Genomic DNA, 24,943 nt, shown 5'->3' on the forward strand with positions numbered 1-24,943 from the left:
AGCTGCCAGCTGGAAGTTATTTCTCTGACTCAGGCTTTTAGCTCTAGACACCCACAGCTCAATCTCCAGTCACCAAGATGGTGATTCTCACTAGTATGAATACTTGTCTTCCTCTCCCATTCCTCTTTTGTCTCTGTATGAGCCTCATTGATTGTATTTTGTTTGAATTTACACTGTAAGCTCTTGGGGGCAAATGGTTGTTTTTTTTCTGTAAAACACCCAGTGCACAAATAACACTCCATATTTTTTACAAAGTATTTATTAATATTTGCACTAATGACATCTGAAATAAACTCTTATCAACCCAGATGGGAACGACAGTCATTCAGTATGGTGGGAGTGCTCTGGTTGGCTGGAGAAGATTCCAGTTTGGGGTCTCTGCCCTGCATCTTGACAGTCTGCTGTGTGTTTTATCACCTGAAACTGCAGCCCCTCAGTCTGAATGGTAACACAGCAAATTGAAGTGATTTCTCTTTGTCTTTGGAACATCCCAGGATACGTGTCTCAGATGCTGTGATCCTCAGGCTTCAGCTAAGCAGCTCTCTTCACACAAATACAGCGATATTGTTGTGTACAATTATAGGAGGAGGCTTCTCCTGCATTCAGAAGTACACAGGACTCTCCTGGCTCTTTCTTCTTTACTTGGAACCTGGGGTGGAAAGCTACATTTAACACTCAGACATGCCATTTTTTAAAATCACAAACAGTGTCATTATATTTGGCTGCCTAAATATTGGGGTTAACTTGTCTTACCCATTAATTTCACTTCTCAGAATAACATGTCCTGCAAACTGAGCTATGAAAAGCATTTCTTTGTGATTTGGAATTTTTTTTGGTGTGAGATTGTTAATTTAGCTGAGATGGCCTCTTGTTTTCTATTTACTGCAGTTGTTGTACAATTTAATGTTCAGGGGTAGGGGGGTATTCTCTTCTTTTTCTCATTAAGTGTAATGGTGGCATCAACCTTAGTCAATGTTTCAGCTTTGAAATATCCCATTTTAGAATATTTATGATTGTCTATATTCATTTGTAGCTCAGACAGAGTTACACCTACCACTGTTAATGTTATTCAATTGTTTTATTATGTTGATTCGTTTAGATTTAAAAAATCCAAATGGCACCACTCCTTCCTGTGAGAATTTGTAAAAGTAAAAAATACACAATAATTCTATATGTTCAGTAGCAATGCCAGAGTGCAAATTCTGTAAGAAATACACAAGGATGTAAAACACAAGTGAACAACTTCTAGATCTGCCAGAGACTTACAGGTCAGTGGAATAAGTTGTGCCATCCTCCCACAGCCAGCTTGTAGCAGCTCCCGTACCGAATAGTCCAATCCAGTGAAAACACGCCAGTCTGTTTATGAAATCCTGTTTGGGAACAAGACTAAATTATTTACATCAATCCCCATTGGTAGGTGTATGGATACCAGGGATGAGAATGAGGTTGATGTGTCCCAAACAGGACCAGTGTGTTGTAATGCCCATACATTAGCCAATCACACCCCATTTTCTCCAGAAAGTCAGCCATAGAATTTATGGATCTTTTTGCCCAATTTAATCTGCACCTGTCCCTCACGGGAAGAAACACAGCTACCGTCCTGGCTGAGAAGAACTGATAGGATACCCTGGAGAATAAGTCAACACAATTGTCCCATCAGCCAGGGGTATCACTAATGAGAAAGATGAGGAGTTCTCTTCCCAATCAGCACAGACACTAACCCAACAGCATTTCCAGCCTCTGTTAAAGAGAGAAAAAGCTTGATTTTATTCTCAGATGGGTTTCATTTCATTGACTTCAGTGGAGGAAGTCCTGATTCAAGATGGCGTGAGAACAGGGGCGGCTCTAGGCATTTTGCCGCCCCAAGCATGGCAGGAACGCCTGCAGGAGGTCCGCCGAAGCCGCAGGACAAGTGAACCTTCCGCAGGCAAGCCGCCGAAGGCAGCCTGCCTGCCGCCCTCGTGGCAACCGGCAGAGCGCCCCCAGTGGCTTGCCGTACCAAGCACAAGCTTGGCGTGCTGGTGCCTGGAGCCACCCCTGAATGAGAGGAGACTCAGTCTCTAGGAAAGGACTCTTTGCCTTCCTCATGCTATACACTCCCTTTAATCACTCCTGAAGTCAGTGATAAAATTTGCATTCTCTCCTTCTCTGGTGCCCAAAATTTGCCCAGTGTCTCTTGGGGACACAGCTCTGAATACAACACAAGCAGTTTAGAGGGTCATTTTACCCTGCCAGTGTTATTTTTCATTTTATACCCATATCCCACTTCACCACCAGATGGATATTGGGCAAGTATAGTTTGGAAAATACAGGAAAATAAGGCAAAGGGTAAATTCCCTACCAGTTCTTCCTTGTTCTCTATCCTCAGCAGTCTGGAGCCATGAGACGAGCAGTATTCTCGACTCTTCTGCCAGGTGCTCCTTTCATGTGTAAAATGGTAACACTTCCCTCTATGCTGTATCCAGCCCTCAGGGCAAGAGCTGCATTTATCTCCTCGAAAAAAAGAGCAATATAGACCCGGCATATTTCTCTATTGATGGGTGCGACACAGTTTGATACTGAATGTCACCGTGTACTAGCTAGTGTGTATATTTCTCACTGGGAATGTAGTGTTTGTCTTGCCAGCTAGGATGAAGCTGATGTTGGTGCCCGAAAAATAACCTGGCATATGGGATACTTGGGTCAAGGCTCTTTTCTGAATCAGGCAGAGCAGGGACTTAACCCTGATTCTCCCTCATCCCGCGTGAGACCCCTCAACACCAGGCTATTGGCTGCTCTGGGGTTTCTCTGTTTTTTTCATAGAAAACGTAGAAAGGTCTCGGTTTTATCCCAACATGAAATGGGAAAATTTTGAATTCTCAAAAGTGCTCATGGGACAGGAAACTTGTTTCCCATCCAGATCCATTCAGATCACAATGAACAAGAAAGGTAATGAGAGTAATTATGCAGGAGCTAGCAACAGTGAGATGCCTTTCTGAACAACTTGCTTCTGTTGCAGATGAGTCATCATCATCATGGCCTGGTTTTCAAAGTGATATCAACGATGATTTTGACTAGGATGAAAACCTGATATCCAAGCTAGCGCAGTGTCAATGCTGTGGGAGGGAAGTGCATGAGGGTCTCTATATGCAGCAGCCTATTTGTCTGTTGCATTTGTCAAAATCCCTCTGTTTATCAGTGTCTTTCCCTTGTACTGTTGAGAGATGTAAGTTGGGAAGGAGCCACCCAGGTTCCCCTACTTTGAAGCTAGTGAGCCAGGGATCATTGATTATGTCCACTGTTTAGGACACCATATTTTTGCTAAGATTTGTTTGTAGCTTTCCATGTAATTATTATTTAGATGAGGCCCTTGTACATTTTGTGCATAGGGGCAGAAGTACCTTTTGTTGTTAATAAGGACAAGGAGAGCTGGATTCTGATTAAGCAACAATATTACCATAAAGAATATAACAAAAGAGTGAGCTCTGATCGATACCTTCCCTATTCACAACATTTGAGAGTTCTATGTTATTGGCTTGGAGATCATCTCTTTGTTGCATGCAGTTTTTCAGGGTTTCCTGCAACTGGGTGAAGTTTTTCAGAATAGCCTGTTTCTCGATAAGTTCCTCATTCTGTCTTCTCACTTGAAGGGAAGCCTGGAGAACTTAAATCCACATCCCAAGAAATCAGTTAAAACAAAATTCAATACACTTATTATAAATTGTTTGCCTTTTGCATTATAAGGATGCTAACAGCGATTGTGACAGTTGTCATTATGGCTTACATACTGGGGCTTGAACTGGAGACCTTCTGAGCTAAAAAGCATGAACTGATACAATTTGAGTGCAAAGACCTAGTCTACCCTGGAAAGATAGGTCAACATATCTACAGTAGTCAGGAGTGTGAAAAAAACATTACCCCAAATCATGTAATTATACCAACTTAACCCCAGCACAGATACAGTTATGTAAATGGAAGAATGTGACGCTGCTACCACGTCTACACTTTGGGGTTATGCCAGCATAGCTATGACAATTTAGCTATGCTGGTACAGTATCCATAGCATAGACATACCCAAAGACAGAAAGGTCACTAGTCATGTGCTGTAACAAGTCATATGTGCCAAAGATGTTTGTCAAAATGTCTTTTTGTTTAAATTTCCTGGCTAGCTGTTCTCATAATTTACAGTGATGTAAGTGAGAACAGAATGACATTTCACATATGAACTGGCAAACTGAGCAAAACTGAAAAATCAGGAAACTATTCAGAAGCACAGAATATGGAGCCACGCAGTTCTGTAGCATGATTAAAGCTGAATGAATCATTATTTTTTTGGTTTGGAGCTAAAAAATCTGGAACAAAAATTGATTATTTTTTAACCAAAACTTATTTTTTTCACTTTTTCTTGCCAAAACAAAACAAACCAACCAAACAAAAAAATTAATTTCAGAGCTAAAGGCAGCCAAAATAAAATGAAAAAACTGAAACAAAACAAAAAATTTGGGGGTTGTGGTTCACTTCATTTTAAGGGTGTTTTTCAATCCAAAATATTTTTTTCAGTTCTTCCTTTAGTTTTGTTTTCAGGTATTTTTCATACTTTTCATTCTCAAACCACTGAAACAAACCATTTCACTTTTTTAAAAAAATATTTTTTTTTGCCCAAAACTATTTAACAAATTCTATCCAAATTCATGAATAGTTTCAGTACGTGGAAAAATGCTTTTTTTGGTTAATAAAATATTCACTGAAAAAAAATTCACCCAGTCCTAGTCATGATGCCATTTCTAACCACATTTAAACTGTAGTCAGTTTCAAATCAACTTTAGTCTTAAATCAGAAGGACTTTAGGACCACCCCTCTCCCTAGGATTCAGAGCTGGAGCTGCAGCACAAGACGTAGCTTCAAAGTGGTGTCTATATAGGTATTTGTAGAGCATTAGTGCAAGTCCTGCTAGCCTTAGGGTACGTCCACACTACCCACCGGATTGGCGGTTAGTGATCTATCAGGGATTGATTTATCATGTCTCATCTAGACGCGATAAATCGATCCCTGAACGCACTCCCCGTTGACTCCGGAACTCCACCAGGGTGAGAGGCGGAAGTGGAGTCGACGGGGGAGCCGTGGACATTGATCCCGCGCCGTGAGGACAGGAGGTAAGTCGATCTAAGATACATGGACTTCAGCTACGCTATTCTCGCATAGCTGAAGTTGCGTATCTTAGATCAATCCCCCTCTCCCCCAAGTGTAGACCAGGCCTGAGTCTGTTGACCTGGGCTAAAAGGCTTGCTCCTGCTTGTTCCAAAATGCTGTGTAGACACACCCTTAAAGGCATCTCAGCTTCTCACATATTTTACTGGTAAAATTCAAATCACAGCTCAGCAAGCTACAGGTTCTGAATACCAATTGTTTTTCACAAAGTAATGCAAACTATGACAGGGCCTCACACATGCATTTACACATATCACTCAAATACTTATTAGAATATCCCTTCTAAATGTTATAATGGTTCAGATAATGGTTTGTTGCCTTCTTGGCAAATACTTACACTTAGCACCCAAAACCCCTGCAGTTACTAGCAAAGCCAGGCAGAGGAGCCCCAGAATCACTGTAATGAGCCATGGTGAAGATGGAGGAGAGTCTAACAGAAATAAAAGAGAAAATGAAAGCAAAAATGACTAGATCTCTGGTATCAGGGCAGAACTCTCAGCCACACCAGTCTACCAAAGCCAGAACCCACCTGTATGGAGCTAAACCAATCCAATAATAATAGCTATTGAATATGTGCTCAATAAATCTTGTGTGAATTGAGAAGACATGGAGAAAACAGTCGCTCCTGGTGAAGTCCAGATCTGTCACATCCCAATTTCTGCCCAGGCATTGGCACAGTGTGGTCCTAAGTGAGCTCCCATTAACATGCCATTTCCTTCCACAGTAGACAAAATTCTAATTTTATTGTTCCTTAAACATGAGGCCATGGGCAGCAGCTACACCAGGAGGAGGATGTTTGACTATGAACACTTTGATAAAAGAAAGTAAGGAGCCAGAAGCTCATACTGCATAATACCTTTGCTCTCTGCACTTGTAGGTCTTTGTTGCCTCTGCTGCTTTGAAAGAGTGTGAAACTTCAGATCAGAGTAGGTTATTTCCTGCTCACTGGTTTCTGGATGGAAAGACAGCTCTATGAAATTGTCATCACAGTAGGTGAGAACATAACTTCATAACTGTTAAGGCTGGAAGACACCATTATGAGCATCAAGTCTGAGTTCCCGTGTAATGTAACACAGACCATGCTTTTTCCCCAAGAATAAATACAGTTTGCTTTCTGAAGGTTGGTTGGTAACTGGAATACACAGTTATAGCCCTTGTAAAAGAGTTAACTGCAGGTGCTGGTCCCCGATCAGACCTGCTAGGAAATCACAATGAGGTGCAGAGGTACTGAAGGCCTAACCCTCCAGAAGGCTAGATGTGAGTCTCTGCCTCAAGAGATGTGACATTTGGGAAGCCAAAATCTTCAGTGGGTGCCCTCAAGGAAGAGCTAGAGGAAGGTCAAAGATGTAGTTAAGCCTCGGAAACATGTCTATGCTTATCCTCAGGTCCAAGAGACCTTTCTCATGAGTGATGGCTCCAAAGCTTTGCTGACTGGCAGAAAGATTCCATGGTGAGGCTGCAGGCCATGGAAGTTCTGGAAAACCTGAATAGGGAACTCAAGATGGAAAATATTGGCTCACAGAGCAATCCACCCAGGTGCCTTCTCCTATAGACCAACTGGGGTCAGCTGACCTGTCACAGGCGAACTAGTCTCTTCCCTGATAAAGGGCCAGTACCACCCTGTGGCACAAGGGTTTATTACTTCATAATCAAATAATTGTGTTCCAGGGCTTTGTAGGCACAAAACCAACTCCTTCCCATACCTGGAGGGCTCCTTTATATCACACAGACTGACACAAAACTAACAAAATAGTTTTACTGGCATTTGAGAAAAAACTCTGACACAGATTCTTGATGTATAACATTAGGATTTGTAGGATAAAGTTCAAGAGGGAGAGTTGAGTGGGACTAAAAGCATAATGTTAGACATAGATTCAGGAGATTATAAATATACAGTACCTATGATCCTGGTGTGCTTTGGTCTTTGTTTTCTCTTCTGCTCTGCAGGAGTATGAAATCTGAGGTCCATATAGGTCACTGACTGCTCACTCATTTCTGGTGGGTTATGGGACAGAAATTCCAGAGATGGGGTTAGTGAACTGAGATGAACATTGGGATTTGTACTTCAGTGAAATGAGCTTTTAGTGCCAGTAAGAGCATCAACATGAACAGGAGCAACGTAACAGGACAGCTGCTCAGTGGCTCGGTATGAGGGCTCCTGCGTTGCTCTTGGACACTTAACTCCCACATAACAAAGGCCACAAGAAACATATTCTACCATTTATGGCTACCTAGGCCTCTCCATCTCATCCCAGTGGGTGATGATTTGGCCTCACATATACACACTTTTGGCACCTCCTGGCTGGTCTAGCAATGGTCTGTCTCTGGGCATGAAACCATCAGCCTTGGGACACTCCAACAACTACAAAATGATGCAGCGTGTCTCCTCAACAACACAGACTGCTGCAAGCACCTCACGCCTGTCCTCCACTCACGGTAATGGCTCCCTATAGAATGCCAGGTCAAATTAAAGATCTCAGTCCCTATCTTTATGGTGCTCAATGCCTGGCCCCACAATACCAAAGAGATTGCCTAAAGCTCCAGTATCAGGCCATGTGACCAACAACTCTGCTTCTTTGGCACAATGGAACTTTGTACCACCAGGACAAAACTTGTCTATACAGGAGATGGAGCTTTTTCAGGGCCAGTCTGGGATCATGGAGGAAACTTCCACAGGAACTAAGAACCACCTCAAATATCACCATCTTCTGCTACAAGTGCAAGGCGCACTTTGTCTTGGCTAACATAAACATATAACACAGAGCACATATAATTTATTTTAAAAGAAAACAACCCCACCCCCTCCAAACTACACTTTTCACACAATTTCCCCCAATGCAGGGAGAAGAAAAGTACAAACTGTGATAGATGTTAGTCACCTCCCTTAGCACAACTTTGAAAGGTACTCAGATATATGGTCATGAGGGTTGCATAAGAATAGAGCACTTTATCTCCTTCTGATCCTGGTAACTACCTGTATTTATAAAAAAAATGTAAATATTATAGACTGATGCAGGCCCTACCTAATTACCGATGCAATTTAGTTTCCATTAGAAGTTCAATTTTGGGGCTCTACATAAATCACCAAAAAGGCAACTTTGACTTAAAATTGATACGAGAAAGTTAAAAATTTCTGCAAAATTTGAAGTGATTTGAAACAAGTTGTTGGTCATATTTCTATCCTAAAAATATTGCTTTTCATTACAGTTCAAATATTCTTGTAGACAATTTCTTTTTGCCATGTAATTAAAAAAACATAAATAAATACAATTTAATTTACTAGACTCCCCTAGAGATCAAATAACTGCTGGCAATTGCTGCTAATTAAAAAAAAAACAATTGTTAGCCCATTTCTTTGCAAGGGAAGAGCTCACAGTGAAACCTGATTACTGAGGACCTTTGTCAATGAGGGAAAAGAAATTTTCCACTGAAAGTCACACAAAGGGAAATGCTAAATTCCCTAAAGTTTGCTGATAGAGCCAGCTGAAAATTTTCCATCATAACTTTTTTGTAATGGTAAATTGGGGGGTTGACCAAACATAAACATTTGAGGGAAGGATCTGCTTTTCTTTCTTTTTTTAGGAAGAAAACTCAAAATCCAATCCTCAAAATTTTCATCCATGCACAGAAGATTTTGGGCAAAAAACTGACAAAACACAAAACCACTAGTACAATTAAACATTTTCAGACAAAAACTAAAAATGTTTTGTTTTTTCCATTAATAGTCAAAACTTTCCATTGAAAAAATCCCACTTTCCAACCTAGTCTATTTGTGGGGATTTCTCCTCTTTTGCAGAACTCTGTAGAGGAATGTCCCCTCCCTATTCTCCACATAAGCTTCCTGTTCTAGCCCATTCTCCCCTTCCACTCATCATCATCACTTCAGCACTGGATCTCTGATACCTATAGGAAGGAAGACGTGCTCCTTACATGTCAGAAGGGATATGAACATGGGAAGGAAACCTGAAGAAAGCAGGAGGAACTGATGGGGAGAGAAATCAAAACAGCACTCTCCATTCCTGTGGTCCTAGTGAGATCTGAGATCTGTAGCAAAGGAGAACACCTAAGAAGCCTTCTGAAAATCACTGGATCCACTTTAAAGCTTCTGCATTTCCTGGGGTTCCTGAGTGTGATGTCTGTTTTATTTGAGGTTAGTTAATTCTAATGTTCTTGAAAGGCTATATACATACTGTGTCCCTGCAATTTTAACTTCACCTTAACAAAGTTCTTGTGTGAAACTGAATATACTTTGGTTACCTCCATGTTTACTCAAAGGATGTTGAAGAGCAAGCAACTAAAACACGTCTTTATTTTTATTGAAAAAGGTAAACTACATGTTTTAAACCCCATATTTTGCTGTATAAATCTTTGTGCATCTTCATGGAATGTTAAAGAAACTACTTATAGCCTGACTCATGTCAGAAGAAGCCGGGAAGAGATAGTTACAAGGAGATGGCAAGTACAGTCATGGTACTGTATATCAGAGGACAGCCTTCTAGCACTCTAGAAGTGCTGTGCCTTCTCCTTAAAATACTTTGTGTAAATTTGAGAGCCTCTAAATCCATGAATATATCCACTAATTAAAGGAAATTCAGATAAAATTCAACAAAAGAACTGACTGATGAGGAAAGATTAAGGGCTTGATGTAAGAATTGCAGAAAAACCCTAACTCCCATGGAACTCAATTAAAGTTGTGTGTTGTTTAACAGTCACTAAGGGGCCTATCATCATTGAGAAAAGAAAGAAAGTAAAATCACTAGAGATGGCATGGATGCTACTTAAACAATAATAGAGTCTCAGAGAATAAACGAAAAAAGAACCAGAAAGGCAAGGAATAAGCCAATATGGCTACATGGTAGGATTCAACAGGCAATTCAAGCCAAAGAGAGTTACTTCAAAATTTGGAAATCTGACTCTACTGAAGGCAATAAAGAGGATCATAAATTACAGCAGGGAATAAGTAAGAATAAAATTAGAAGACTCAAAATGCATTTGGAAGAGCAAATAGCTAAAGGTGTAAAAACAAACAAGAGATTATTTAAGTCTAGCAGAAGCAGAAAGCCTATAAAAGAATCTGTGGGCCTGCTGAATAATCAGCAGTTATAGGGAGTGATTAAGAATGAGAAATGATTTCTTTGCATCAGTCTTCACCACAGAAGATGGGGGGCGGGAAATTACTACCCTGACCTGCCATTTTCTGGTAACAGAGATTGAACTGTGGGAAGAAGAGGTGCTGGGGCCACCTAATTATTTATAAATCAGTAAGTCACCAGCCTTGATGGTACATCTCAGGAGTTCTGAAGGAACCCCAAGTATGAATTACCTGAGCAGCTGCTAACAACAATATGCTGTCTCATTAAAAACAGATAATTTGAGGGTAGCAAATGTTGTACCTATATTTGAAAAAGGCTTTAGGAGAGCTCCAGGAAAATATAGATCAGCAAGCCTTATATCTGTACCTGGTAAATTGGTTGTAAAGATATTTAAAACAATAACAAAACACCTGGAAGATCATGATATGATAGGGTCTAACCGGCACAGATTCTGCAAAGGATAATCATGTCTCATGAATCTTTTAGAATTCTTTATGAGAACCAGCTAGCATAATCTCTGTAGAATTTAAAAAGGCCTTTGAGAAGGTCCTACACAAGAGGCTAAGTCATCATGGGGTGAGAGGCACAGTGTAGTAATGGATCAAAAACTGGGTGCAAGGCAGAAAGCAGAGTAGAAGTAAAGGTCACTTTTCATCTCAGAAAAAGGTTAACACTGGGGGGCTCAAGGTTTCCTACAAGATCCCATGTTGTATAATGTGGCTTAAGTCAGTTAAAACCTGAAAAAATTAAAACTAGACTGGACAAAGCCTTGTAAGGTAGACTGCAGAGAACAGTTCTTCACTGAAGCGTGATAAGACATCCTAATTCTATGTCTTTCCATCTTCCTTTTCTATATGTCATTAAACAGTGCTCATTAAGAATAATTATTTACAGAGATCCTTTGCACTTGGTCCCTAAAAGGCATCGGTTGGAAGGTATGAAACAAAAAACTGCTTCCCTAGTTGTCCATTGCATATAAATTGCATAGAATTGTAGTGTTAGAAACCAGTCTTGTGAATTGCAGATCTCCTTCATTGCCTGCTGACTTCATAAGGATTTCAGAGCAGATTCAGCACCTCCCAGAATCCAGTCACTAGTATCCATAGTTCTGTAATCTTTTAGAATTTGATTTAAAGCATATTTAATGGCCATGCTAGAGTTCAGTGAATCATAGACTCATAGACATTTGAGGTATAAAAGACACCACAATCTAGCTGTAATTCATTTAGAGTAATATTTTAAAGAGTGTCTTTGTCATTGAAAGTCAATGAGAGTTAGGCTCCTAGATTCCTAAGTCACAATGAATATTTAACTTAGACTCCTGAAGTCACTTATGACCAGATTTTCAAAAGGTATGTAGGCACCTAAAGAAGTAGATAGGAACCTAATAGGATTTTGAAAAGCACCCAGGCACATAATTCTCATGGGAGTTAGGTACCTAGGTGCTTTTCAAAATCCTATTAGATGCCTATCTACTTGTATAGGTGCCTTTGGAAAAATGTTACCCCTAGTCTATTCCTTTGGCCAATATAAAATTGTCTCTATGGTATGAGAGATAGGATTAAAATAGCATTAATATAAAGAAAGAAAGAAATCATAAGGGCAAAAAAGCAGTTAGTTAAAAAGAAAGTAGGCAAGGGCAAATAGAGAGCAAAACCAGACAAAAAGTCAAGTCTTACAAACCCAATGAAAACACAGAGATAAATAGGGAAATCTTAGAAAGGAACCAATACTACAGAAGAGAGGAGTGCAGGAAAAGAAACATACCATTTGAACACTTCCCTCTTTCCCTCCCTTCTATTTAGACTATATGGGCTACTGGACAAGGAATTCTCTTTTTCTCTCTGGAATCTTTCCCGCACATCGATGATTTTATATAAATAATAAATAGCGACTAACTAGAGCTGGTTTAAACTTTTCAAATTTTGACAATTTTTTTTTCAAAATTAAAACAAATGAGGGTTTTTTTAATTTTTCATAGTTCCCCAACTCCCATTTTTCAATAACCTATAAAGTTTCAATTACATTCAAAATTTTGCAAAACAAAAACAAAACTTTCCACAAAAATATTTGTCTCCCTTTTGGGGACTAGATCTAGTACCTATATTTATAGGGCCTGATCCTACAATGTACAATGCATGGAAGAACTGCTGTGCTTGCATGGAGCTCCATTAAAATCATCTGGGCTGTGCCAGGGTGCGGAAGTCACCCATACATTATACATTGCAGTATCATAGCCACCGAGTCCAATTCTGCAACAGGCTGAGCACCCACAACTCCCATTGACTTCATCACCTCACAGTGCTTGATCATATTACCGCATGCTTTGTCCTATGTTGTTTGATATTGTTTAGCCTGAGTCCGTAAGAGGGGGGAAATGTCACCTCAGACATTAAATAAATACTAGACTATAATTGCAAGACTTCCCAATGCAGTTTGTATTAAATTTTATCCAAGGAAGAATAATGTAATGTACACACACACACACATATATATCTATAGATATCTTTCATTATAGCCACTGCTATTCATCTCCTGAATTACAGGACAGGTAAGGGAGATAATCTATAGCAATTACCTTAGTAAAAAGGAAAGACGCTGGAGAAAAACTGGTATTACCTCTCTTTGTGTTGGAAGGTTTACAAGCCAGGTTTTAAATCTTCTACTTGCCTTGTCTTTGCCCACAGGGAGAGAGATGGGCAGTGTGATATCACCATTCGAGTGTCCTGTTATAAGAGGGACAGCACCAGCCAAGAGAGGAATAATTATTTGTTCTGCAGTGTTCCGGCTGAAACCGCACAGGAAGCGCTCATGTAGCTGATTAGAGAGGCACGGCCCTTGTCCAAAAGCACTGAGAACAAAGAGACTTTCCTCTTCAGATGGCTGAACCAGCACTGACAACACCTGTTGTTTTAACTTCAAAAGCTACTTGGTGTTACTGAAATTAGAACCATAGAATATTAGGGTTGGAAGGGACCTCAGGAGGTCATCTAGTTCAATCCCCTGCTCAAAGCAGGACCAATCCCCAGCTCAGTAACTTTCAGAACAAATACTCAACTGAAGTCCAAGCATATACAATCCTTGCTTTAGTTCTTGGATGGGACCTTTCATATTTACTCTCCAAAGCCATAGATGTCAACAGAAGGATTCCCACTGATTTCAGTGGTCTTTGGTTTGGGGCCCAAACAGGACTCACCACCACCACCATCAGAATTCTTGGTTTCAGCATCTTCCACCCCACAATCAGCTTCCTATTTGGCAGTCAAGCATGGAAAGTGAGAAGATGGAGGCAACCTTTAGCTTGGTTGAATGGGTAGATTCTGGGATATATTGTCTATTACTGACATTGCATCAAGTCAGGAATCCAGCCTTCTCCATATATAGCCCTTAGAATGGGAAAGACACAAGAAGAACTTTGGATGAAGCCTTTCACTGATGACATTTTGGGTCTCTAGTGGTATGGATTGTGATCTCTGCTACATCTCTCAGCTCTGAGAATGTGCAAGAAAATGCAAAACAGATGTTCACATCTGGAAAAGGGGCAGTGATAGGTGATGATGATGATGATGATGATGATTTAATAAGTGCTGACAGTGACAGAGCCCTGTACAAGACACAGACATAGACACATACCTTGCCCTGAGGTGCTCACAAGCTAAACTCAAATGAGACATAGAACACACAGGAAGGCCCAGAGGAAGTCTTTATCTTGGAGATTTGGAGACTGTTTCTGCGGGGGAAAACAGTGAACCAAATTCTGCCCTCACTTATACTGGTGCAAGTGAGTAGTATTTCCACCCATGTCAGTGATATTTAGCTCAGTCCTCCACGGAAGGTGTCATATGAGAGCTGACTAGCTCATTACACAATACACACTTCATAGTCATAACTGCAAGAAAAGTAGCAGACACAAAAGCAATGGAACATGAAATTTTAGGCTCTTCTCACAATATTTTTCTGTTTTGCAAAAAATCGAAACATTTGTTTACTGGAAAAGAACCCTGAAAATGGCAGCTTGAACCTTGAAGTTAGTAGCTGTTTCCGTTGCAAGTAGCTTTAACAATGAAACGGAAGCTGCTAATCTCAACCCAATGCCTTGCAGAAAACCATCTGCTTTAAAAAACAGCAACCACAGCTTAGCTCAGCTACCTCGAGGTGTGAACTTCAACATTTAACTGCACTGTTTTAAGGCTAAAGATACTAAGAAATGAAATCTTCAAAATGGACATTTTGGTCATGTCCAGGCACCTTTAAAACAACTAAATCTGTATTAAATCAAACCCAATGGGCCAAATCTATCCTTAGTGGAGGAGTCAAGAGAGGATTAGACCTATATATGGCTAATTCTGTCAACTCCCACCACTGAGAACAGCCTAGCTTCATCCAGTTTGGAACCCCCCACTTCAGGTAGTTGAAGGCTGTTATCAAATCCCCCTTACTCTTCTCTTCTGCAAACTAAGCCCAGTTCCCTCAGCCTCTTGTCATAAGTCATGTGCCCCAGCCCCCTAATCATTTTCATTGCCCTCCACTGGACTCTCTCCAATTTGTCCACATCCTTTCTGTAGTGGGGGGCCCAAAACTGGACGCAATACTCCAGATGTGCCCTCACAAGTGCTCAATAGAAGGAAATAATCACTTCCCTCGATCTGCTCACAATGCTCCTACTAATGCAGCCCAAAATGCAATTAGCATTCTTGACAAGAAGGGCACACTATTGACTCATATCCAGCTTCTTGTCTATTGTAATCCCCAGATCCTTTTCTGCAGAACTGCCACTTAGCCAGTCAGTCTCCAGCCTGTAGCAGTGCATGGGATTCTTCCATCCTAAGTGCAGGACTCTGCACTTGTCCTTGTTGAACCTCATCAGATTTTTTTTTGCCCAATCCTCCAATTTGTCTAGGTCACTGTGGACCCTGTCCCTACTCTCCATCTTATCTACCTCTCCCCCCATCTTAGTGTCATCCATGAACTTGCTGAGGGTGCAATCCATCCCATCATCTAGATCATTAATAAAGATGTTGAACAAAACCGGCCCCAGGGCTGACCCCTGGGGCACTCCACTTGATACTGACTGTCAACTGGACATCAAGCCATTGATCACTACCAGTTGAGCCCAATGATCTAGCCAGCTTTCTATCCACTTTATAATTCATTCATCCAATCCATACTTCTTTAACTTGCTGGCAAGAATACTGTGGGTGACCATATCAAAAGCGTTGCTAAAATCAAGGTATATCATGTCCATCGCTTTCCCCATATTCACAGAGCCAGTTATCTCATTATAGAAGGCAATCAGGTTGGTCAGCCATGACTTGCTCTTGATGAATCCATGTTGACTGTTCCTGTTCACCTTCCTCTCCGCCCAGTGCTTCAAAATGGACTCCTTGAGGACCTGCTCTGTAATTTGCTGGGGACAGAGGTGAGGCTGACCAGTCTGTAGTTCCCCAGATTCTCCTTCTTCCCTTTTTTAAAGACGGGCACTATATTTGCCTTTTCCCAGTTGTCTGGGACCTCCCCCAATTACCACAAGCTTTCAAAGATAATGGCCAATGGCTCTGCAATCACATTAGCCATCAGTCCCCGCTGCAGCCATGGCAGCTGACAGCTCCAGTCCCTGCTGCAGCAGCAGGGGCCAAAGCTGAAGAAGTGACGGATGTTCGTTAAAGAATAAGTGCATTACCACCCTTTGATGCAATGATGATTGATGATGATAAGAGCTGGCTATGTGTCTCTCCATCACTTTGTATCTGGAGGAACACAGCAGATTCATTCCCCAACTAAGTTCCTATGCCAATATTGTTATATATGTGTGAAGCCATAACTATTTACAACTCATATGACTAATAAGATAATATATTTTGGTGGGTCTTTCTTGCCCCATAATTGCTGTGACAGTTATCCCTTATAAGTGTCCCAGGTTTGTATATGCTTAGTTCTGAGACTATCTGGAGTTCTATGGACATAGAGGCACTCAGAATGATTAAATACAGTCTAACACATAGAATTCCTGAACAGGGTTACTTATTGGTCAAGAAACAGTGTTCTGAGCTATAGAATTGAACATAACTCTTTGTTAGATTCTAAAGAATAGTTAATATATAAATGAATCAAACATATAGACAGTAAAGGACTAAAAGGGTCAATATTAACTAACAGGTACTACAGATAACTAACTACAAATAAATTTAGGCTGGAAATTAGGTTTCTAGCCATCAGAAGGGTGAAATTCTAGAACAGTCTCCCAGTAGAAGCAATAGGAGCAAACAACTTGACAGAACAAGAAGCAATGGTCTCAAGTTGCAGTGTGGGAGGTCTAGGTTGGATATTAGGAAACACTGTTTCAGTAGGAGGGTGGTGAAGCACTGGAATGGGTTACCTAGGGGGGTGGTAGAATCTCCATCCTTAGAGGTTTTTAAGGCCTGGCTTGACAAAGCCCTGGCTAGGATGATTTAGTTGGTGTTGGTCCTGCTTTGAGCAGGGAATTGAACTAGATCACCTCCTGAGGTCTCTTCCAACCCTATGATTCTATGAACTTAACTGGTTTTAAGATAGAGCTTGATTTATTTATGAACAGAATTATATGAATCTGGGGAAGGAGTGTTATCTGTGGCAGGAGGCAACTGGATTTGATAACCCAAGAGGTCCCTTCCAGTCCTATGTTTATAATCATTTCACAGGGTTTCTTTCTATTAGAGCTGATAGACTATTTATTGATTTGTTAAAGGCTGATACAGTGGCAAAAGCTTAAGAAAATATTCAGTCAAACACAGATTTAGAAACATAATAGTACAATTGGTTTTAAAAGTCCATTTCTGTTCCTGTGATGTTATTAAAGATTGCCTCAGTGCTGGCAGTTACTGCTTCAGCTGTCACCAGCTGACAAGGGCTGCCACTCCTTCTGCTTACATCACATTTTGAAAACAGGGGCAGGGTGATACTTAGTAAAAAGGCCAGGAAATCTTCTGGTGCTGGGAGGAGAAAGGGGAAATGAGAATGGAAGTGCTCACATTTCTGGCAACTACCTTCATCCTCAATAGAGTTAGTATTGCCTGTGGACACCATGCAAGTTACACTAGTTCAATTATAATCATTCATGACTAACACACATGCTAGAACTGAATTGCATAAAACTGTTCAAAACAGTTCTTTTCTGAGATACAAATAGGCCAAAAAGCTGCTTCTTCTGTTTTTTTTGACCAAGTTGGATGTGGGTCTTCAATAGGGCTTAGAGGCTGGGGTTTTGAAAGAGCTGAGGGCTTGTCTAGGCACAGAAGTCACACCAGTATAAGATTTGTCAGTACATTACTACCAAAAAAATATTTTGGAGTTCATTCCTGCTGTGCAGCATCTGTGTTTGTGCCCACACAGAAGCATATTAATGTCCCTAAAACACAGATGTACTGTGGGTTCGTATCCCAGTGTCCTTTAAAACACTTGAACATTCACTGTACTATAGCAATTTTTTCAGTGAATTGTTGGATACCCACAATGCCTTCTGGAATACCTGCTGGTGTGATAGGAAATTGTGGATACATGGAGTCAACTGCCCAAAATTCCTCCTGACCTATCCATGGTTCACCTCTTTCGTGCCTTTTCTGAAGATCTAGACTGTTCTCAGTGGTAGAAGATGACAGAACAAGGAGTAATGGTCTCAAGTTGCAGAGGGGGAGGTTTAGGTTGGACATTAGGAAAAACTTTTTCACTAGTAGGGTGGTGAAGCACTGGAATGGGTTACCTAGGGAGGTGGTAGAATCTCCTTCCTTAGAGGTTTTTAAGGTCAGGCTTGACAAAGCCCTGGCTGGGATGATTTAGTTGGGTTTGATCCTGCTTTGAGTAGGGGGTTGGACTAGATGACCTCCTGAGGTCACTTCCAAACCTGAGATTCTATGATTCTATGATTCTATGAACTGCACACTTTAAACATATTGGAGGCGAAAAGGAATGCTGCACTCCTGTCAACCAGGATGGAACGTATAATCCTGTCCTACTGGACAGGACACAACAGGCAGGTAAATTCAACAGAGGACTTAAAGACAGAGGGTGCGCTCCTGTTCCTTGAGCAACTGCATACAGTCAAGAAGTGGGTAGCTATCTCAATAGGGAAATTTGCAACCCTATTCTGATTACCCACTAACTGGTAGCAATTTGGCACTGGGGAGTTGGGCACTTTTAGACTCCTTTGACGATCCCACCCTGTATAAATAGAAGGCTTGATGCCACTCTGACCGTGAAGATAGGAGATGAGTGATATCTTTGTGCATGTTCAGTGAATTGGGTACTAGGACCACAGATTTTTTAAAATAAAACCTGTATCTGAAAAGACTTTTGTTTCTATTTATCACCAAAATCAACTTGAAATATTAAGAGTTGGTTGTCTAATTCTAAGTAAAGTTGTGTGAAAATTTTGAGAATTCATTGTTATTTTACAATTCACAGAAGTTTCCAGTATACTTCCAGCTCTTAATTGTTTTTTGCAAACATTTAATATTTGTTTGGTAAAATTGTACTATATCTTTAAGGAGCACACTTTAGCCATACCCTTAACACTGCCTACTGTGTTCTGGGCTGACAATTTAACTCTACTTGTTAATATGTTTAAGGAACTTAGTTTTATTTTCTGATAATACAAAAAAAATCTAATATAAGGAACAAAATTCCACCCTGGTGTCATTTCTCTGGAGTCAGAAGTCACCAGTGAATTGAATTGGTTAACATTTTTTTACCAAAAAATATTTCCAATAGAAAGTGTAGTTTCATCAAAATTGTAATTTTCTATGGGAAATATAAATTTTGACTTTTTTTTATTTTCCTGATCTGAAAATAGAAGTTGTTCATTTCAAATCATCATTTGTAAACTCAAAGAAATTTTGGGAAAAAGTCAATTTTTCCCATTGGAAAAATTAAAACAAGAAAATTATTATTTCAAATAATCTTCTCCATATGAAATTAAACATTTTGGTTTTAAATGTCAAGTCAAAATGAATTTTTTCATTTTGTTTTGACAAATTATTTGATTTTTGGAAAATAAACAATTTCATCTTAGTGGTTTTGGGGATTATTTTGGGTAGATACTTTTGTCTCTGCCTATCCCTTTGTCCCACTGGACACAGGGCATGGGATAAGTAAGAAAGTGTGTGAAAGTGGTAGAAAACCCTATTTTTCATACTTTTGTACAGTTTTCAAAGTGGAAGAAGTTGAAAACTCTAAGAAATATTTACAAGTAAGTAAATAAAGTTGAAGAAATGAAAAGGGGGAAAATTTAAACCCAAAAATGGAAAACTGAATTGAAAGCATATATGATAAATTTAAACAAAGTGAAAAGTTTTGTTACAAAATGTCATTTTGAAACAACTTGAAAGGAACCCTATTGCTTCAATTTAAAATAAAAATTCACACTGAAAACTTGACATTATTTCAGGCCAAAAATTTCAAATAGTGAGTTTCCCTGTTAAGTTTACTGTTGAAAAAAGTTTGGTTTTATGATCAGCTCTGTTAGTGCCCAATGAGGATAATTTTTTATTTACTATATAGAACTGGTGAAGCTTCTTCCTTCTGAGGATCTCAATGTGCTTTATGAATGTCATTTGATTTAGCCTGTCACAGCAAACCTAGGAATTCAGTATTATTGTCTGTGTAACGGGACACTTGGAGGGCCGAGTAGCCCAGTGGTTGGAATGGTTTACGTCTAGCCCCCTGCTTGAGATGCCTCATGTTGTGTATTTGGTTGTCATGGTTTTTGTTCCTATGGCAACTGAGTTAGATTATTAGGGGATAGCTCGGCCAGCTTCCGCCGGTTGAGTGAGCTCTGTGTCTGTAAATAAAATGGTAGTTTTGTTAGCTGTCTGCTCTCTGGCCTCAAGTGATTTCTTCCTAAACCGTCTGCCCCGAAGGATATGACAAGTGGCGACGATGGATGAGATTCCGGTGCTGCTCCAGTAACAGAAGGAAGTAGAAGTCAAGGTAAAGAACAAACAAACAAACAAAAAGCTGCTTGTTTGCACTGACTGTGAAAGTGAAACTAAAAATCATGGCTACTCTGACCAGGCCACTGGAACCTTTTGATGAGAATATAGAGCAGTGGCATGTGTATACTGAGCGTTTTGAGCTTTTTGTTATTGCAAATGACATTACAGAAACGAAGAAGGTGCCAATATTCTTAAGTGTTGTAGGGGCTAAAACCTACTCCCTGCTACGCAGCTTACTACACCCTGTTAAGCCTGAGACTAAGTCTTACAGTGACATTGTGGAAATCCTTGGGTCCCATTTTTCCCCAAAACCACTGATAATTGCTGAAAGATATAGGTTCCACAAAAGAGACCAAAAGGAAGATGAAACAGTTGTACAATTTGTAGCAATTTTAAAAAAGCTAGCAGAACACTGTGAATTTAAAGAGTTGTTAAATGATGCCCTGCATGACAGGTTAGTGTGTGGCCTCTACAGTGAAGCTATATGGAAGCGCCTACTGACAGAGGCTCAGCTTACATTACAGAAGGCTGTTGATATTGCTGTCTTCATGGAACTGGCTACAAGGAAGGCGCAATACATCGGTGCATCCCCTAGGGTGCAAAAAGTGTCACAAGAACTGACCCACAAAACGGTGCAGAGTCAAGAATGTTACTGCTGTGGTAAGCCAGGTCACCAGGCATCAGAATGCTGGTGTAAGGACCTGGTGTGTCGACACTGTGGCAAAAAGGGACACACTGACTGTGCCTGTAAACAGAAGAAAAAGAGGCCTGTGGTCTGGCTGACAAAAAGAGGAATCCTGCATACCCTAGAGCAGACCCAGGATGATCAAGGTGACACCTCATCGCAAGAGGAAGTGCCACTGCATGTTTTGTCTTTGGCAGTGGGCTTACATGAATACTGGGTAACCCCATTGTTGGATGGCAAACCTATACGCATAGAACTGGACACCGGTGCAGCCGTCTCGCTGGTCTCCGAGACTGTGTATAAAGAAAAGCTACAGCATCTTCCGCTTAAGGCAACAAAAACTGTTCTGAAGACGTATACAGGAGAAGCTGTGCCCATGTTGGGCACTATTGATGTTAAGGTGGAGCTCAATGGACAGGCTGCTAAATTGCCACTGTTTGTGGTGAGAGGTAACTACCCAGCCTTAATGGGTAGGTCTTGGCTTGGGAAGATTCAACTGAACTGGGCAGAAGTGCACTGGATGACTAAAGAAGAAACCAGTCTAACCCCTATACTAAGGAAACATACTGCTGTTTTTGGAGATGATTTGGGAAGTATGAAGGGACTCACTGTGACATTGAACATTAAACTTGACAGTCCACCAAAATATCTGAAAGCCCGAACTGTGCCATATGCCATCAGGCCAAAAGTTGAAGCAGACCTGGAGCGCCTGGTCACCAATGGAGTCCTAATACCAGTTACCCATAGCTTATGGGCCACTTCTATCATTCCAATAGTGACAAAAGATGGCTCTCTCCGGATTTGCGGTGATTTTAAAGTCACTGTCAACCCAGTGTTGTGTGCAGAGCAATACCCGCTTCCCCGCATCGATGACCTCTTCGCAGGCCTGGCTGGGGGACAAAAGTTCAGTAAGATTGATCTGAGTCAAGCATATTTACAGATGCACGTCGATGAAAAGTCCCAAGAGCTGTTGACTATTGTGACTCATAAGGGGCTTTATTGATACTGTCGCCTACCCTTCGGAATAACGTCTGCTCCCGCCCTGTTCCAGAGGGCTATGGACCAGATCTTGTGTGGCTTGTCAGGAGTTCAGTGCTATCTGGATGATATCCTGGTCACTGGAAGAAATAAAGAGGACCACTTAAAGAATTTAGAGGCTACCCTACAAAGACTGGAAGAGTATGGCCTACGAGTTCGTAAAGACAAGTGTGAATTCTTCAAGCCCTCTGTTGAATATTTGGGACACATCATTGATTCTGCAGGTCTTCATAACCCCTGCAAAAGTTAAAGCTATTGTGGAGGCTCCCCCACCTCGAAATGTAAGCCAGCTGCGCTCGTTTCTAGGACTACTGAACTATTATGGAAAGTTCATCTCACGGTTAGCCACACTGCTAAAACCACTTCATGAGCTCCTTGGGCAGAACAAGGCCTTGAAGTGGACTGAAGCCTGTGATGTTGCATTTAACAAAGCTAAGGATACAGTGCTAAATTCTGAAGTTCTAACGCACTTTGATCCATCCTTACCCCAACAATTGGCCTGCGATGCCTCCCCTTATGGAGTGGGAGCAGTCGTGTCACACATTATGCCTTCGGGAGAAGAGAGACCTATTGCTTTTTCTTCACGCACTCTAAGCAAAGCAGAAACTAACTACGCCCAAATCGAACGTGAGGCATTAGGAATTGTTTTTGGAATTCGGAAGTTTCATCAGTACCTGTTTGGGCGAAAGTTTACTCTTCTCACAGACCATCGACCTCTGACGTCAATTTTTGGACCCTACACAGGCATTCCCCAATTAGCTGCTAGTCGTATGCAACGTTGGGCATTGTTACTTTCAGCACACACATATGAAATCAAATATCGGAAATCCACTCTGCACGGCAATGCAGAGGGCCTCTCAAGGTTGCCTTTGCTGGTCAAACATCAAGATAGTGCCCAAAAGGAAATCTTCTACTTTGAACAGGTAGAGAATACACCCATCACTGCTACTCAGATAAAGAAGGCAACTCGCGTTGACCCAGTATTGTCCCAAGTTATGGACCTGGTGATGCATGGAAAATCTCGACAAACCTCTCCGGTCTCATCCGACCTTGTTACCTACATGTCCAGGAGGACGGAGTTATCGGTCCAATCTGGTTGTTTGTTGTGGGGGAGACGTGTCATTATTCCACCACCACTGGGATCACAGATGTTAGAACAGCTACATTCCGGTCACTGTGGAATAGTGCGCATGAAGGAAATTGCACGAAGCTATTTTTGGTGGCCTGGATTGGACAGTGCTATTGAAGAGAAGGCAAAAGCTTGTATGTCATGTCAGGGTGTGAGGAATGCACCCCAATGGGCACCCCTACACCCCTGGGACTGGCCTGAAAACCCGTGGCAACGTATTCACATTGACTTCGCTGGCCCCCTTGAAGGAAGCATGTTCTTGGTGGCAGTAGATGCCCATTCTAAATGGCCAGAAGTCTCTATAATGCAGTCCACTACTGCAGAGAGTACTATCCAAAAACTACAAGGACTCTTTAGTCATTTTGGTCTGCCAGAACAACTTGTGAGCTACAACAGACTGCAGTTCGTCTCTCAGGAGTTTAAAATTTTATGAATGCAAATGGGATACACCACATCACGTCAGCACCATATCCATCCACCAACGGATTAGCTGAAAGATTTGTGCAGACAATGAAACACGCTTTGAAATCAGCAAGGGGACAACACTCCATTCAAAAGCATCTGGATACCTTCTTACTTTCCTACAGAAACACACCTCATGCTACGACCCAGGCATCCCCAGCCTTTCTAATGATGGGACGACAGCTGTGCACTTGCTTTGATCTGCTGAAACCTTCTGAATCCCGACAAATTGTGCAACATCAGCAGCAATATCAAGTCATCAGAGCAAAAGACCGAACCTTTAGCCCAGGACAGCCAGTTTTGGCTCGAAATTATACTTCCAGAGCTAAATGGGTCCCGGCCACAATCATCACTCAAACAGGACCTGTTTCCTACACAGTCCGGACTGCAGAGAATCTTACCTGGCGGCGACATGTAGATCAGCTGTTGCCAGGTCATGCCAGTCAGTCCTCAGGACACATCTGCAGTTGCGTGGTCTGACTTCACCTCTTCTGGTGAGACACCGAATCACGAATCACCTGTTCCTGACTGTTCTCCTCCATTACTGCCGGTGGCTGAGATACCCCTTTGCCCAGCACGAGCGGATACCACCTCCTCACCTGTTCGTGCTGCGGACCCTGAGCCCATGGTACTTTTGGGTGCAACAACACCAGAAGTTCGCCGTAATCCACCTAGAGACAGAAGGCCTCCTCATCGGCTGGATCTTTAGCTAGGGCGAACCCACAGTTATGGGGCAAAATAATGCCCAGGGTTTAACCGGGAATGGAGGCAGTCTAACCCTCCTTCTCTAGTCTAGTGTGTGTTTTATTTAAGGGATGTTCTTATTAGGGGGGGAGGAATATGTGGTGTATTTGGTTGTCATGGTTTTTGTTCCTATGGCAACTGAGTTAGATTATTAGGGGATAGCTCGGCCAGCTTCGGCTGGTTGAGTGAGCTCTGTGTCTGTAAATAAAATGGTAATTTTGTTACCTGTCTGCTGTCTGGCCTTAAGTGATTTCTTCCTAAACCGGCTGCCCCCAAGGATATAACACCTCAGTCTTTAAGGCAGGAAGTAGAGTAGGGGGATCAGGGCTACCACTCTACTGGGTTCCAGCCCAGGGCCCTGTGTGAGTCCATCTCTGAGTAGAGGACCTCCCAGCAGGGAATCTACGTCCACTGCCCTGAGTTAATTCCTACCCTTGCCCTCTCAATTTGGGGTGTGGCCCCCACAACCCAAGTCACTCTGGTGGCTTGTCTCCAGAGCAAGGATTCTCAGGACAAATTTTTGTGTGGCTGTGAATGCAGCCACCAACTCTTCCTGGTGGCCACTCTCACACTTTTCCCTAAAATGCTTAATTAGTTTTAGGAAAAACAAATAAATATACACAATGTACACAGCCAAATC

The 24,943-nt window shown here is 41.5% G+C and overlaps 1 protein-coding gene across 1 annotated transcript; it reads right to left on the reverse strand.

Moving 5' to 3' along the window:
• Nucleotides 1-289: 289 nt before the first annotated feature.
• LOC123348123 (natural killer cells antigen CD94-like) lies at nt 290-13,004 on the reverse strand. Its single transcript, XM_044985517.1, has 8 exons — nt 12,900-13,004; nt 7,087-7,182; nt 6,044-6,139; nt 5,525-5,617; nt 3,476-3,643; nt 2,342-2,493; nt 1,267-1,370; nt 290-649 (listed from the first exon to the last, which is right to left on the reverse strand). The coding sequence occupies exons 2-8, from the start codon at nt 7,178-7,180 to the stop codon at nt 532-534; spliced, it is 825 nt and encodes a 274-aa protein (XP_044841452.1). The 5' UTR covers nt 7,181-7,182; nt 12,900-13,004; the 3' UTR covers nt 290-531.
• Nucleotides 13,005-24,943: the final 11,939 nt, after the last annotated feature.

Source organism: Mauremys mutica, chromosome 1 (genome assembly GCF_020497125.1).
Source record: "Mauremys mutica isolate MM-2020 ecotype Southern chromosome 1, ASM2049712v1, whole genome shotgun sequence".
NCBI classification, from domain to species: domain Eukaryota; kingdom Metazoa; phylum Chordata; order Testudines; family Geoemydidae; genus Mauremys; species Mauremys mutica.